The 15,226-nt window shown below is 35.2% G+C and overlaps 1 protein-coding gene across 2 annotated transcripts in view; it reads right to left on the reverse strand.

Annotated features, from left to right (window-relative positions):
- Positions 1-15,226, reverse strand: part of LOC120417363 (inactive dipeptidyl peptidase 10) — a 401,896-nt gene that overhangs the window by 16,032 nt on the left and 370,638 nt on the right. For both annotated transcript variants that reach the window (XM_039579377.2, XM_039579376.2), the window contains one exon: positions 4,537-4,650. In XM_039579377.2, the coding sequence (XP_039435311.1) occupies positions 4,537-4,650 (114 nt within the window). The remainder of the gene's footprint in view (positions 1-4,536; positions 4,651-15,226) is intronic.

Consider the following 15,226-nt stretch of genomic DNA (forward strand, 5'->3'; position numbering starts at 1 on the left):
GTTTTATCCTCAATAAACTTTTTTTAAGAACAATCGGAACATTTTTGGAGTAAGTGCTATTTTTTTTAATCAATGCTTTCAAAGCCTTTTACGTAATTTAAATTACGGCGTGGCTTTAGCAAAATATTATAAACAAATATAAACCACTGGCTCTTCATTAAATGGAAAATTTAAAAAATGATCAAATCAAACCAGAAACAAAGTTTTTTTTGATGCGCATTGCATTTCAATTTTGTAAGGCTACCAACTGTACGGATTTTTTCTTGCCTTACGGCTTTTTGAACTTCTTCGCGGATTTTTAACAGGCCGGAATTTTTGTAGGGAATTTTACGCATAATACGGATTTGTACGGAATTTTAACAACTTTTTAATCATTGAATTGCTTTTATTTATTTTGTCGAAACTTTTGTAAACTAGAAATTTTTATTTTTCTGTCAGTTTGATTGAAAAAGGAAGAGTTTTCCGGGGTTTCCTCAATTCAAACTTGATAATCAATAATTCTAGAGTTTTTGAACTATTGTCTTTCTTATATTGATAGGACCTTTTTGAAAAAAACTCTAGAATTGTTCTTTTAGAAATTCCTTACTAAATATATTTATCCATTTCCAAAGGCTTTCTAAAACTTGAGAAAACATTTGAACATTTAAATTAACAAATTTAGAGTTTTTTGTAAAGGTCCTGTAAACTGTTCTGTTTTACATGTTTTAGGACCTTTTCAATAAAAAAAACTCTGGAAAAGTGTTCGTGAAAACACTAAGAACGATATCATTCGTAAAAGCAAACATGACATTTCGTAAACTTTTAAACGCTTAACAAAAAAAAAATGAAGAACATAATGATTTGATTCAAATCACGGTTTATTTTATGAATACTTTTAAACGTGCAAGTCATAAGCACTCTGATAGCATTTTGTGAAATTTAATAGCTGTAAAAACGAGACAGTTTTATATTTTTAATTCTCAAATTTATTATATTTAATTTATCTAAATAATTCATTGACAGTTTTTTTTACACCATGGTGTCATATCGACAAAGTGTACGGATTTTTGCTCAGCAAGAGTTGGTAGCCTTAGGTATCAGTATGGAAAAACCTTATTCTTATTAACATTGTCATTTTGATCATTTTTATCTACCACTATTTCTTTTTCAAACCAACACAATAGCGTTAAGGTGGTAGATGGTATGCTTCTCTTTTGGGGCAATGACTGTCAATGATCGTTCTGAAATCAGGGTTCAAAAATAGTAAATTGAAATGAAAAAATAATCACTACATGTAAAATGCTTCTACAAACAACACAAAAAAAAACCTTTTTTTGATTGAAACATTCTGCAAGCTTCCCATGCGCCAGTGCCAACGCACACCGCGGGTTTGGTTTTCTAGCTTCGGTACGTGCCTGAACCCATTTTTGTATTGGTATCTTGGTACATCGTACCAGCGCACCACGACACTCTCGGCTCGCCCCATCGGTTTTGTGTCTGGCACTCACCCATGGCATGAACACAGCGTGCCGTGGTACGTGTCGTGGTATTGAACCCGTTTTGTACCGCCAGCGCGTACCACGACACGTACCTCGGCTCGTGACGAGTGAAGCACCTTGGCTCATATACCGTGTTCATGCCATGGGTGAGTGCCAGACACAAAACCGACGCGGCAAACCGAGAGTGTCGTGGTGCGCTGGTACGATGAACCAAAATACCCTCGGTTCGTGTGAGTCGGGTACGGGTGTAAACCGAACAAAGCAGGCGCAAAGCAAACCCGAGGTACAAGCGAACCGCATGTACCGCACGGTGCAGGGAAGCTTGCATTCTGAATCAAGACTTGAATGTTTTTCTGAAACAAACATGGCCGCCAAATGGTCGATTGGGGATGATGCCTTCCAGAGCCTTAAAATTGAGAGAATTCTCTAAAACATTCCCGAAGAAAGTATTGTGCTATCTTGCTCCTGTCAATAGATCGTCGCCATCGTGCTAACTTGTCGTACGTGCATTTTGGGTCAAATTGAGTTAAGAACGCCATTTTGTGCAGCTCACAATGCCTCACCTTTTGACCTTCACAGATCCCCAAAATTCGATTTCAATCCTTAGATATTCAACAAAAACCGAAAAAACTCCGTGCATTTTTGTCACTTTACATATGAAAGAAGTTTCAATCTTGTAGTGCTATCTTGTCACTCCATGAAAATTGATGTAAGTGCGACAAAAGGCCAAAGGGATTTCAGGCCAGGAAAGTCAGGATGCGTTTGTCGCACGTACAAGCTAGACTACCGTAAACATTTGTAATTATAACTCGGGACTCCAGCAACCAACTCCAACCAAACTTTGGGACAATGCACAGAATGGTGAGCCAAACAAAACGTGTTTGTTATTGTTTACATTGCGTGCTCTCGTTTTTGAATATTCAAGGTCAAACATCAAAACGCGTTTTTCTCGGAACGTCAAAATGGCGGGTGCGACAAGATAGCACGACGACGTCGAGATACAGCGTTATCGAAACTGGTCTAAAACGTGATTTCCGAGCAAAAAAGACATTTTAGACCAGTTTTGACAGGAGCAAGATAGCACAATACTTTCTTCGGGAATGTTTTAGAGAATTTTTGTGCTGGTTTGAAAAATTTAATGGAAAATAAAAATGATAAAAATTAAAATATAAAAAGAAGGTCTTTCCATACTAATTCCCATATAAACTTGAAATGCAATGCGCAAAGTGTGCACGCAACTAATCGCTCCCAAATTTTGGTGAGTTGTTTAAGGGCCTATAAGGAACCGAAAAAACATGTTCTGAAAAATCTATCATCTAGAGCCATCATAATATTTATGCATAGAAAGTTGGGTTTCACCGGTCACAATAAGATTCTGTACAAAGGAAAATATTGTATCGAATGAGAAATTGAAAAGGTTTGAGATTTTTTGTATTCAACTTGAAAACATCAATTTTTTATGCGAAAAGGTCACCAAAACGTCAAACCTCTGGAACAATTTATGTCACTTTAACAATGAGGCTAAATATAGATGTTTTAGAATATATTCTGACATTTAAAAATAAAATTAAAAAAAAATTTGCTCTACAAATCGATTGTAACAAACATTTGATTTGCTTCACTAAAAAAATATGGGTTAAATCCCATTTAAAATTCACATTTCTTTAGTTTTGTTTGAAAAGGTCCAATAAACCAAATTTTCAGTTTTATGCTTTTTGAGTGTGTTTGAAACTGCCTTGAGTCAGGGGTATTAAAAAACACCCAAAAAGCAAAAACTGAAAATTTGGTTTATTGGACCATATAAGAAAAACAAAAAAACTCCACATTTCTTACCGTCATCAGGGGCGAATCGGGACACATGGGGCGAATTGGGACAGCTGTTTTAGCCTCGTTACTGTGCCATATTTGAATATTTTTGATTGGTTTCGGAACAGATAAAGATTAACAAAAATAGTGTATCGATTTCCAAATTTCAAGCTTTCAGCTGCTTTAAAAATCTGCTGTCCCTATTCAGACTGTAGTCCCGATTCACTCCAGATGACGGTAATTCAGTTTTTCACAGGTTTCCACAAGCTTTGGATAGCCTCTGGATCTTTTATTGGATACATATACTTTGTAAGGAATTTGAAAAGAACTTGTTAATCAACTTTTGACTGAGGAAAACCCGGAAAACTATCCAGATTATCCTTCAAAAATCAAACTGTCAGTTAAATAAAAATATGCAGTCAGCAAAAGCGTTGGTCAAATAAAAAACAATTCAATTTAAAACAGTAGATATTTTTATCATTAAATTCCGTAGTACACTCAACCCCCGGTGGTTGGTCACTTTTTCGTTTGACACTTTTTAGTTTGTACCACGTTGGTTTGATAAAGTCAAACTAAAAAGTGACGAACTGTCACCTTTTACACGGCGCTCACGTACACTATCAAAACAAACGTTTGGTATTGTGTGTGAACTCCGGGTAAAAGATGACCCCGTTCGTTTGACAACAGTTGGTGACAAACCATCGGGATTTGAGTCGAAAATAAGGTAAGGAAAAAATCACAGTTAGTGGCCTTATGCATATAATTATATTGTCTGCTTTACAGCTTTGTAGAACATCATTAGACTTTAAAAAGAAACCCACCTAAATACAATCAATGGGTGATTATAATTTTTTTTTGTTCTGGCAATTTAAAAAAAGAACAATATCAAAAATGTCACTTTTGGAATACCGCATTCCTTTCGATAAAGTAACGCCTCAGCTGGATGTACCTATACTAGGATGTAACAAAACGGGTCATCATTTCGCACTTTTCGGCAAAGTTGTTCCCTGGAAAACGAATTTTGAGCTCATGAGGTTTTTGAAAAATGCAAAAATCCTTAACGCACCGATTTTACGGGTTAAATCCCATTTAAAATTCAAAGTCAAAGCGCCAGGTCCTGTCGCAACCAATCAAGCTCATATTTGGGATTCGGGCTCAGTACACCTAGGGGATCATGCCCTGAAATGCCCGCAAAATTGACCCGTTTTGTTACATCCTAACCTATACGTAGCAGTAGCACAAAATCACTTACTGATTCAGCAGGATCGGCGGCGGCGTCAGTTCCCGGGTTCGTATGCTCTTGGGATCCGCCAGATCGGCGACTCGCAGCGTGATTGTCGGATTTCTCGTTCCGGGCTTGGGATATCTAAGGAGAAGAGTGCGAAAAAAAGAAAAAGAAAACCAGGAAGGAAAAATATTATCAATCTCGGCTCGGGGACTTGGGCTGCAACATAGTTATAAACGAGCGTTAAATGTCGATGGGTTGAGGGAAGGTGGTGGGGAGAGTTGTTTTGCAATGACCATGGCGTCCCTTCTTTGAGACAAGTCCAACAATACTGAAGTTTTGATTGTTTAAGATGAAACTTGGGAAAAGTTCCTACTTTGAATGCCGGAGCAATTGTCTCTCGAGCCACTGGATAAGCTTTTCTTCCTTGTGAAAAGTTGATTGCAGGGAAACTTTGGATGCACAATAGTCTTGCTGATTTGAATAAAGTTTTGTGTCCGGGAAGAAGGGAGAATAGTTTTGCAGATGATTTTAATATCAAACTTCAATATTAATTAGGCTTTGTGCGCGGAAAACCAAGATATACTTTGAGGATCAATTTTGATTATCTTTAATTCTTGTTTTGCAACTCATTTAAGCATTTCCACAAAATAACCCCACTTAACCCAAGCATGGTAATTATTCTTCATCACCCATTCATTTCCTGGGAAAAATCAACTGCCAATTTGGCATAATAGGCCTGTTGACCAAAATGGGACGCAATTTTCAATTTGCACATTTTCGGCATTCTCATGCGTGAAATTGGTATGTCCTCGTGGTTTGACACATTTGGGAAGCATTCAATCTGAGTATTGTCGGATCTCGCCCATCACGTTCCGGAATGCAAAATATCGCGGATATGCGGAAACACTATTTGCAAATTTTCAATTATTTAACCCACCTCGCGCGGGTGATCGATGGCTGGCAATCGATACAGGGAGATGTTCTCGACAGTTTGCCACGGGGGGTGGATTACGGTTGATGACCGTCAACCAGGGGCAAAATGATGCCACTGGTGAAGCTTTTAATCACTTCCGGAGAAATGGAGGGGTCTGTTTAAATATGCATCACTCTTGATGAACGAGAGTGGGAAATTGAAATTTTACGATACTCTTGCTGTACGTTGCACGTGGTCCACTAGGGGGAGTTTGGATATAAATAGTGATGAATAATTCATCAACAAATTTACATACGTTTTTTTTGAACGGCTGAAATTGATTTTTTGTAGTCAGATTTCAAAAAAAAAATTTAGTCACTACACAAACCATAATCTGTAGCTGATTTTTAACAGACGATAATACATACGACCAAAGCTGTTTTCGGTTGAAATGGTGAGAAGCTATGATTGTTTGAAAAATTTGGTTTTTGCAAAAATCGACGAAAATTGACATTTTTTGGAACACCCTAACAAGGCGTAGATCACCCGGATATCCAAACAAAAAATACGGGTCTAATCATTTCGGCCAAGGAAACCCCACCCCAATTTTGGATAAAGGTCAACAAAAATTTTAAAAACTGCAGTACTTGTCAAAAGTATAAGACATTGGACGATTTGACAACTCTTTCTCAAAAATCAAATGTTTCGACAAAACCTTATAAAATTTTCATTATAAGTAGTTCGGAATGTCTTACTTTCAGATGCTTTTTGAAAAACTTAGCTACCTATTATCGTTTCAAAGTTATTGGGGTAATTCTCCGCCAACTCACACAGCAGTTGCCCCGACCCCTCTTCGATTTGCGTGAAACTTTGTCCTAAGGGGTAACTTTTGTCCCTGATCACGAAACCGATGTCCGTTTTTTGATATCTCGTGACGGAGGGGCGGTACGACCCCTTCCATTTTTGAACATGTGAAAAAAGAGGTGTTTTTCAATAATTTGCAGCCTGAAACGGTGATGAGATAGAAATTTGGTGTCAAAGGGACTTTTATGTAAAATTAGACGCCCGATTTGATGGCGTACTCAGAATTCCGAATAAACGTATTTTTCATCGAAAAAAACACTAAAAAAGTTTTAAAAATTCTCCCATTTTCCGTTACTCGCCTGTAAAAAATTTTGGAACATGTCATTTTATGGGAAATTTAATGTACTTTTCGAATCTACATTGTCCCAGAAGGGTCATTTTTTCATTTAGAACAAAATTTTTCATTTTAAAATTTCGTGTTTTTTCTAACTTTGCAGGGTTATTTTTTAGAGTGTAACAATGGTCTACAAAGTTGTAGAGCAGACAATTACAAAAAATTTTGATATATATACATAAGGGGTTTGCTTATAAACATCACGAGTTATCGCGATTTTACGAAAAAAAGTTTTGAAAAAGTTGGTCGTCATCGATCATGGCCATTCATGGTCACCCGCGACAGACACGGACGACGAAACAAAGAGAAACGCAAAAAGTAACTTTTTCAAAACTTTTTTTCGTAAAATCGCGATAACTCGTGATGTTTATAAGCAAACCCCTTATGTCTATATATCAAAATTTTTGTAATTGTCTGCTCTACAACTTTGTACAACATTGTTACACTCTAATAAATAACCCTGCAAAGTTAGAAAAAACACGAAATTTTAAAATGAAAATTTTTGTTCTAAATGAAAAAATGACCCTTCTGGGTCAATGTAGATTCGAAAAGTACATTAAATTTCCCATAAAATAACATGTTCCAAATTTTTTTACAGTCGAGTAACGGAAAATGGGAGAATTTTTAAAACTTTTTTAGTGTTTTTTTCGATGAAAAATACGTTTATTCGGAATTCTGAGTACGCCATCAAATCGGGCGTCTAATTTTACATAAAAGTCCCTTTGACACCAAATTTCTATCTCATCACCGTTTCAGGCTGAAAATTGTTGAAAAACACCTCTTTTTTCGCATGTTCAAAAATGGAAGGGGTCGTACCGCCCCTCCGTCACGAGATATCAAAAAACGGACCTCGGTTTCGTGATCAGGGACAAAAGTTACCCCTTAGGACAAAGTTTCACGCAAATCGAAGAGGGGTCGGGGCAACTTTTCCCGATTTCGTGTGAGTTGGTAGAGAATTACCCATTGACATTTTCGTCAAAAATACGATTTTTAACCGACATTCACTATTTTGACGATATTGATCGGACCAACTTAATCTTGAGATAGTTTCTCAATATTACTCCAAATTTCAGCCAAATCTATTGATAACAAACAAAGTTTCAGCGGTTTGAATTTTCGAGGGGTCGTGCGAAAAGCGCGGTGTCATATACTTTTGGCCAGAAAAAAATCCGAACGAACTGGCCAAAAGTCCAAAAGTCCAAAAGTACATTACATATGTGCAAAAATGCTCACAAAAAATAAACACAATTTAATTTTCTAGAAACAAAATTTATACAAAACATAAAATCTCTGGGGTTTCGATAAATGACGAATTTGTAATTTTGGCCTCTAAAATTATTATTATTATGAATTTTGGGGTGACTGTCATAGTTTTTCTTGTTAAAATCAGATTTATGGTGTGCAAATTATAATTTTACTGAAGTTATTCATAAAATTTTAGAGAAAAAAAATCTATGTTTATATTTAGTTAACTAAGTTTATGACCTATTTAACAAAATACACATAAATTTTAGGTAACATTGTTAGAAAGTCAGAATTTGCCAGAAATTCATTAGTTTTGTTTAAATAAATACGATCCATATTGCATTTTAAACTTAATTCGAAGCACGAATCAAAAGTCACAATTTATATGAAATTAGTTATACTAAAAATGCCTATAAATTTGAAAATGTTTTCGAATTATGTTTCAAAAACAAATAAGATTAATCCGACAATGTATTTCGTTTTCCGATTCAAAATCATTCATCATTCATCAACATTTTCTAAATTTATCAACATTTTCTAAATTACAGTTAACTTACTTTTCAAGTTATCAAAATTTTATGAAATCTTTTTCTAGAAGTAATTCGAACATTTCTCTAACACGTTCAGTTTTATTTAATTTGTACCGTAAACTGGGGTCAATCGGGGCACATGGGGTGAATTGGGACAGCATTTTTAACCATGTTGGAGCACAATATTTTGATTTTTCTGGTTGGTGTTTGGTTAGAACAGACTCAGGCCTTAAGTGTGTACATCCATTTCCAAATTTAAAAGCTTTAGGTGCTCAAAAAACTGCTGTCCCTATTCAGACCGTAGTCCCGATTCACCCCAGATTACGGTACTCTTGATTTTGCCGAAAAAAAATTAAACCTGTCAATGTCACCCCAGTCATCAAAGTCATCCCATTTTACGGTAATTTAATTGCATCAATTTTTATTTTTTGCAAGGCTGTATCTCAACAACTATATGTACTTTTTTGAAGTTCAAAAGTGAAAATTATAGCTATTTTCTCTTCTATTGGAAACAATATTTGCATAATTGTAAAATTATTAGACTTTAAAATCAAAATATTCCTATTATTAATTTATAATAAATTAGCGTTATGTTGCGATTGCAAATTAATTAAGTGTATGTTGCGATTGCAAATTAAATTTTATACAATAAATGGAATAAACGTTCTAAGAGTGATATTTATTTTTTTTCGAAGAATTTTTTTTCCTTGATCAAAAAAATGCTTTATTTGCGAAGTTGTTTTTGTGTGAAAACAACTCGCTTCAAAAATCGGAAAAAAAATCCCTGTACCTATTTTTCGATAACTACAAATTTGCCGAAGGCTTGGTGCATCAATCGCATAAATCAATCGGAAAATTCCTTCGAAAGATTCAGATTGGACAGCTGCCATAACTGTAAATAGGATGACAACGAAAAATGAAAATATTGAACAACCCAAGGTGGCACCCTCTGGCTTGAAATCTTGGGGAAAATTAAGCATCTGTGTCAAGTTTTAGCCAAAGCTGTAAAGGATTAAGGGCTGCGTTGAATTTTGCATGCAATTTTTAATGTTGGGAAAGGTAAAATTAAAGCATTTTTTTCCGGAATGTCGATGTTTATTGTGACTGAATTTCGTCAGGTGAGATATTTTAATGTGAAATTTAATGCTCTACAATTTTGTTTATGAGTGCAAAAACGATCCGAGTTTATCCTGAAAAGTGATTTGTGATTTGAAGGTGTTTTTTTTTTATAAAAAGTTTTGTTTCCCCCAGTTTCAACGATCTCCAGCGACCCCTAAACGTAACCGATCTTACTCTAATTTGGCGAAAATGCTTTATTTTGCCTAAGAAATTTTCTAAATTTCAAATTTGATGGCGCATGATCCCTAAAATATCGATACAAAATCGATACAATTGTTGAAAAGTTGAATTTTTTAGCACTCTAATGGAGCTATTATGAACTTTTCAATTCAATTAAATTCATTAATTCAATTTTTCAATTCAATTCAGAATGACAGCATGTAAGTGCTGAAATGTAACTTTTCAGCACTGTTACTAAAGTGTAATACTTTTCGATACTGTTTTGGTTTATGAGTTGATCATCAGACGCGTTTTAATGATATTTTGGGAAATTACTCTGGAGTGAATCTGAAATCTGAGAAAAGTTTAGATAGCTATATCGTTCAATGAAAATTTACAGTTGATGAAAATTCGGTAAAGTTAAACACAATTTTCTTAACAGATTTTGTTTAGTAAAAATGTTATGTCCAAGAGTCGGTTGTGGCTTTGAGCACTGAAGTGTTTTACAGAGATTATCTTTTCAACAAATTGGATGCATAGAATATTTTTTGAATCATTATAAGAGCAGTTCTGTAGGATTTCGGTCATTCGATTTTTTTTGTATTTTTTAATCCGGCTGAAACTTTTTTGGTGCCTTCGGTATGCCCAAAGAAGCCATTTTGCATCATTAGTTTGTCCATATAATTTTCCATACAAATTCGGCAGCTGTCCATACAAAAATGATGGATGAAAATTCAAAAATCTGTAAAAATCTGTTTTGAAGGAATTTTTTGATCGATTTGGTGTCTTCGGCAAAGTTGTAGGTATGAATACGGACTACACTGGAAAAAAATGATACACGGTAAAAAAAAATTGGTGAATTTTTTATTTAACTTTTTATCACTAAAACTTGATTTGCAAAAAAACACTATTTTAATTTTTTTTTGATATGTTTTAGAGGACATAAAATGCCAACTTTTCAGAAATTTCCAGGTTGTGTAAAAAATCATTGACCGAGTTATGAATTTTTGAATCATTACTGATTTCTTTGAAAAATCGAAATATTGGTCGCAAAAAATTTTCGATGTAAAATCAAATTTGCAATCAAAAAGTACCTTAGTGAAATTTTGATAAAGTGCACCGATTTCATGTTAAAACCATTTTTAGGTGATTTTTGAAAAGCTGAGAAAATTCTCTATATTTTGCTTCTTTGGACTTTGTTGATACGACCTTTAGTTGCTGAGATATTGAAATGCAAAGGTTTAAAAACAGGAAAATTGATGTTTTCTAAGTCTCACCCAAACAGTCCACTATTTTTCAATGTCGATATCTCAGCAACTAATGGTCCGATTTTCAATGTTAATATATGAAACATTTGTAAAAATTTTCGATCTTTTCGAAAACAATATTTTCAAAATATTTTCAAAATTTTCAAATCAAGACTAACATTTCAAAAGGGCTAAACATTCAATATTACGCCCTTTTAAAATGTTAGTCTTGATTTGAAAATTTTGAAAATATTGTTTTTGAAAAGATCAGAAAATTTTACAAATGTTTCATATAAAGGTCGTATCAACAAAGTCCGAAGAAGCAAAATATAGAGAATTTTCTTAGCTTTTCAAAAATATTTTTTTCGAAAGTGGGCAAACATGTGCACTAATTAAAAAAATGGAAAACTGTGACTATTTCCAAAAAAGTCACCTAAAAATGGATTTAACATGAAACGGTGCACTTTATCAAAATTTCAGTAAAGTACTTTTTGATTGCAAATTTGATTTCACATCGAGAAATGAAGATGAAAAAATGTTGCGACCAATATTTCGATTTTTTAAAGAAATCAGTATTGATTCAAAAATTCATAACTCGCTCAATGATTTTTTGCACAACCTGGAAATTTCTGAAAAGTTGGCATTTTATTTCCTCTAAAACATATCAAAAAGTAAAAAAAATAAAAATAGTGTTTTTTTGCAAATCAAGTTTTAGTGATAAAAAGTTAAATAAAAAATCACCTTTTTTTACTGTGTATCATTTTTTTCCAGTGTAGTCCGTTTTCATACCTACAACTTTGCCGAAGACACAAAATCGATCAAAAAAAATTTTCAAAAAATACAGATTTTTGAATTTTCATACATCATTTTTGTATGGACAGCTGCCAAATTTGTATGGAAAATTATATGTACAAACTAATGATGCAAAATGGCTTCTTTGGGCATACCGAAGGCACCAAAAAAGTTTCAGCCGGATTAAAAAATACAAAAATAAAAATTGAAGAAAAAAGACCGATTTCGTAGAGAATTGCTCATAAATAGTTTTTACAATGCCGTAGCCCTTGAAATCAGAATTTCTTAAAGTTTCTGCATTTCATGTCCATAAAGTTTACACGTGTCACACGTTGGTGCTGTGCAACAGCTTCAAGTTGACCCGTAACACGTTGTACACCTCCCAAGTTCTCCATTACTTCCTGGTAAACAATACTTCCTTTCATTCCAGCAGACGTTAAGCCCTAATTTAATAAAGTTGCAAACATGTGTCCACGGTGGACTTGTAGCATGGTATACAATGTACGGTACAACCCGCCCAAAGGGCCAAGGGCTGTCAACACGCACTCCGGTCCGTTGGTTGCATATTTTGGTAGAAACGCAAAACCCTTCTCGTACGAGTCTGAGAGGGTTTAGGGAGAGAGTTGGGGAGGGGCGTTGCAGAAATTGCAAAAGTTTCGGTAATCCGGCTCACTCGGGGCCGGAAGTCGTTAGGAAAGTTTTCCATTTAAATCTCGATAGAGTGTCTTGGCAGGAGGAGTCATGGGGTCATGCCACCGGAGGCCATGTCAAGAGTAATAGTTTCAGCTTCCGCCTCCCGGTAGAGGTCGAGCCTCACAGGATGTGGATTGGTTCGTCGCCACCGGAGCGATAAAGCCATAAATCCATTTATTATGCAAGCCCCGGCTGACAGGAGTCAAGCTGGGTTTGCTAATTTTATGCGTGGTGGTGCAGGTTATGTTTGCTGATTGGGTGGTGCCGTGTGCGGAGATGAGGTTATGTGCATCATTAATTACTTTATGGCTTTGAGAGGGTGGGGGGTTTTCTTAGCAAAGAATATGATGATCAACCGGAAGCCTTTGGGAAGATAAGCTGAGTGGTTGAATTAGTAATAAGTTAATTGGGGAAGTATTTAAATGCTTAATCCATCAACACGTGTTATTTTTCTTTACAATGAATCCCACGAATCCTCGGATTAATTATGGACATGTTTGTGCAGCAAAGTTGTTGATAAGACGTGTTGTTTACCTCCGTAGACTGAATAACAGAATCTTCTTAATTATAACAAGTTTAAATAATCCAAATTTAAAATTGGAAACTATTTATTGCGCAACCAAATCGCCTCTATTATTTAGCCATTTTTTACGATTTGAATACATTTTTAAAGTGTCATTGCAAAGCGCAACTCTAAGTATTCAATGTTATCTTTTACAGTTACAACATATAGCATGAAAATTGCTCCATAAATCCAAGAAGCTAATAACCCAAACGATACACACATCCACCACAACCAAACGAACCCATTCAACATGCCAAAAGCTTAGTGGAATAAAATTTATCGATGTCGTCGCGATTATTTATTGCCCATCCTCAGCTGCGTTTTTTTCTTCCCCCATATCAGATTAATAAATTTACCCATGACTGAAATCCACTGAACGCGAAATCGAACCTCGCTGAACCATACCAAGAAGAAGAAAAACGAAAAAAAAGTCAAGCAGTCATAGCCCGCGGGACTTCTTCCTTTCCGGGCTATGATTTTTCCTTTCATATTCAAATCTTGTGGCCCTCGGAACCACTTACGGTCGGTCGGTTGCCGCCATCTTCAAAGCGTTAGCCACGGTCCGGTGAGCGTCGAACAAAACCGTCCGACAACGCCATTAAGGATCAACGACCACCGCCACGTGGTCCTTGTTGTGGGTGGAGTCGGAATCCAATTCATGCCAAATTAAACATCTCATCAACCCAACGGCGGCGGCAGCTTTGCACGGAAATTCCGGGTACTTTTGATTTTGGAATATCATCATTTCATGGTTCCTGTTGCAAAATATCACTGATGATCAAACTCAATTGAGATTTCTCTCGGTGATAATTTTGCTGTTGTTGCAAAAGCAACACTCAAACTGCTTCTCCTAAATGAAGGGATAATAAAAAGAAGTATCATCATCAAAGCGTTTATCTTAGGAGCACTCACTGAGATAAACTGTATACTCACTATTTCTCGAGATATTGGCAAAACATAAATTTAATGAATGATTTTTGAGAGGTGTCTGACATTTCATAGACTCCATTTTTTGTTAACATTTTTTTTAACTGGTTGAATTTACATGTTATTTTTGAAAGCCTACTCATTTTTAAAAAAGCTTTAAAGAAAATTGAATGGTCTTCTTTGAAGATATGTTGTTTGAAATGATTTGTTAATGGGGTAATTCTCTACCAACTCACACGAAATCGGGAAAAGTTGCCCCGACCCCTCTTCGATTTGCGTGAAACTTTGTCCTAAGGGGTAAATTTGTCCCTGATCACGAATCCGAGGTCCGTTTTTTGATATCTCGTGACGGAGGGGCGGTACGACCCCTTCCATTTTTGAACATGCGAAAAAAGAGGTATTTTTCAATAATTTTCAGCCTGAAACGGTGATGAGATAGAAATTTGGCGTCAAAGGGACTTTACTGTAAAATTAGACGCTTGATTTGATGGCGTACTCAGAATTCCGAAAAAACGTATTTTTCATCGAAAAAAACACTAAGAATGTTTTAAAAATTCTCCCATTTTCCGTTACTCGACTGTAAAAATTTTTGGAACATGTCATTTGATGGGAAATTTAATGTACTATTCGAATCTACATTGACCCAGAAGGGTCATTTTTTCATTTAGAACAAAAATTTTCATTTTAAAATTTCGTGTTTTTTCTAACTTTGCAGGGTTATTTTTTAGAGTGTAACAATATTCTGCAAAGTTGTAGAGCAGACAATTACAAAAATGTTGATATATAGACATAAGGAATTTGCTTATAAACATCACGAGTTATCGCGATTTTACGAAAAAAAGTTTTGAAAAAGTTACTTTTTGCGTTTCTCTTTGTTTCGTCGTACGTGTCTGTCGCAGGTGACCATGAACGGCCATGATCGACGACGACCAACTTTTTCAAAACTTTTTTTCGTAAAATCGCGATAACTCGTGATGTTTATAGGCAAACCCCTTATGATTATATATCAACATATTTGTAACTGTCTGCTCTACAACTTTGTAAAACATTGTTACCCTCTAAAAAATATCCCTGCAAAGTTAGAAAAAATACACGAAGTTTTAAAATAAAAAAATTTGTTCTGAATAAAGAAATGACCCTTCTGGGTCAATGTAGATTCGAAAAGTACATTAAATTTCCCATAAAATGACATGGTCCAAAATTTTTACAGTCAAGTAACGGAAAATGGGAGAATTTTTAAAACTTTTTTAGTGTTTTTTTATTAAAAATACGTTTTTTTCGAAATTCTGAGTATGCCATCAAATCGGACGTCTCATTTTACATAAA

The sequence above is a fragment of the Culex pipiens genome, chromosome 2 (assembly GCF_016801865.2).
Source record: "Culex pipiens pallens isolate TS chromosome 2, TS_CPP_V2, whole genome shotgun sequence".
Taxonomy (NCBI): domain Eukaryota; kingdom Metazoa; phylum Arthropoda; class Insecta; order Diptera; family Culicidae; genus Culex; species Culex pipiens.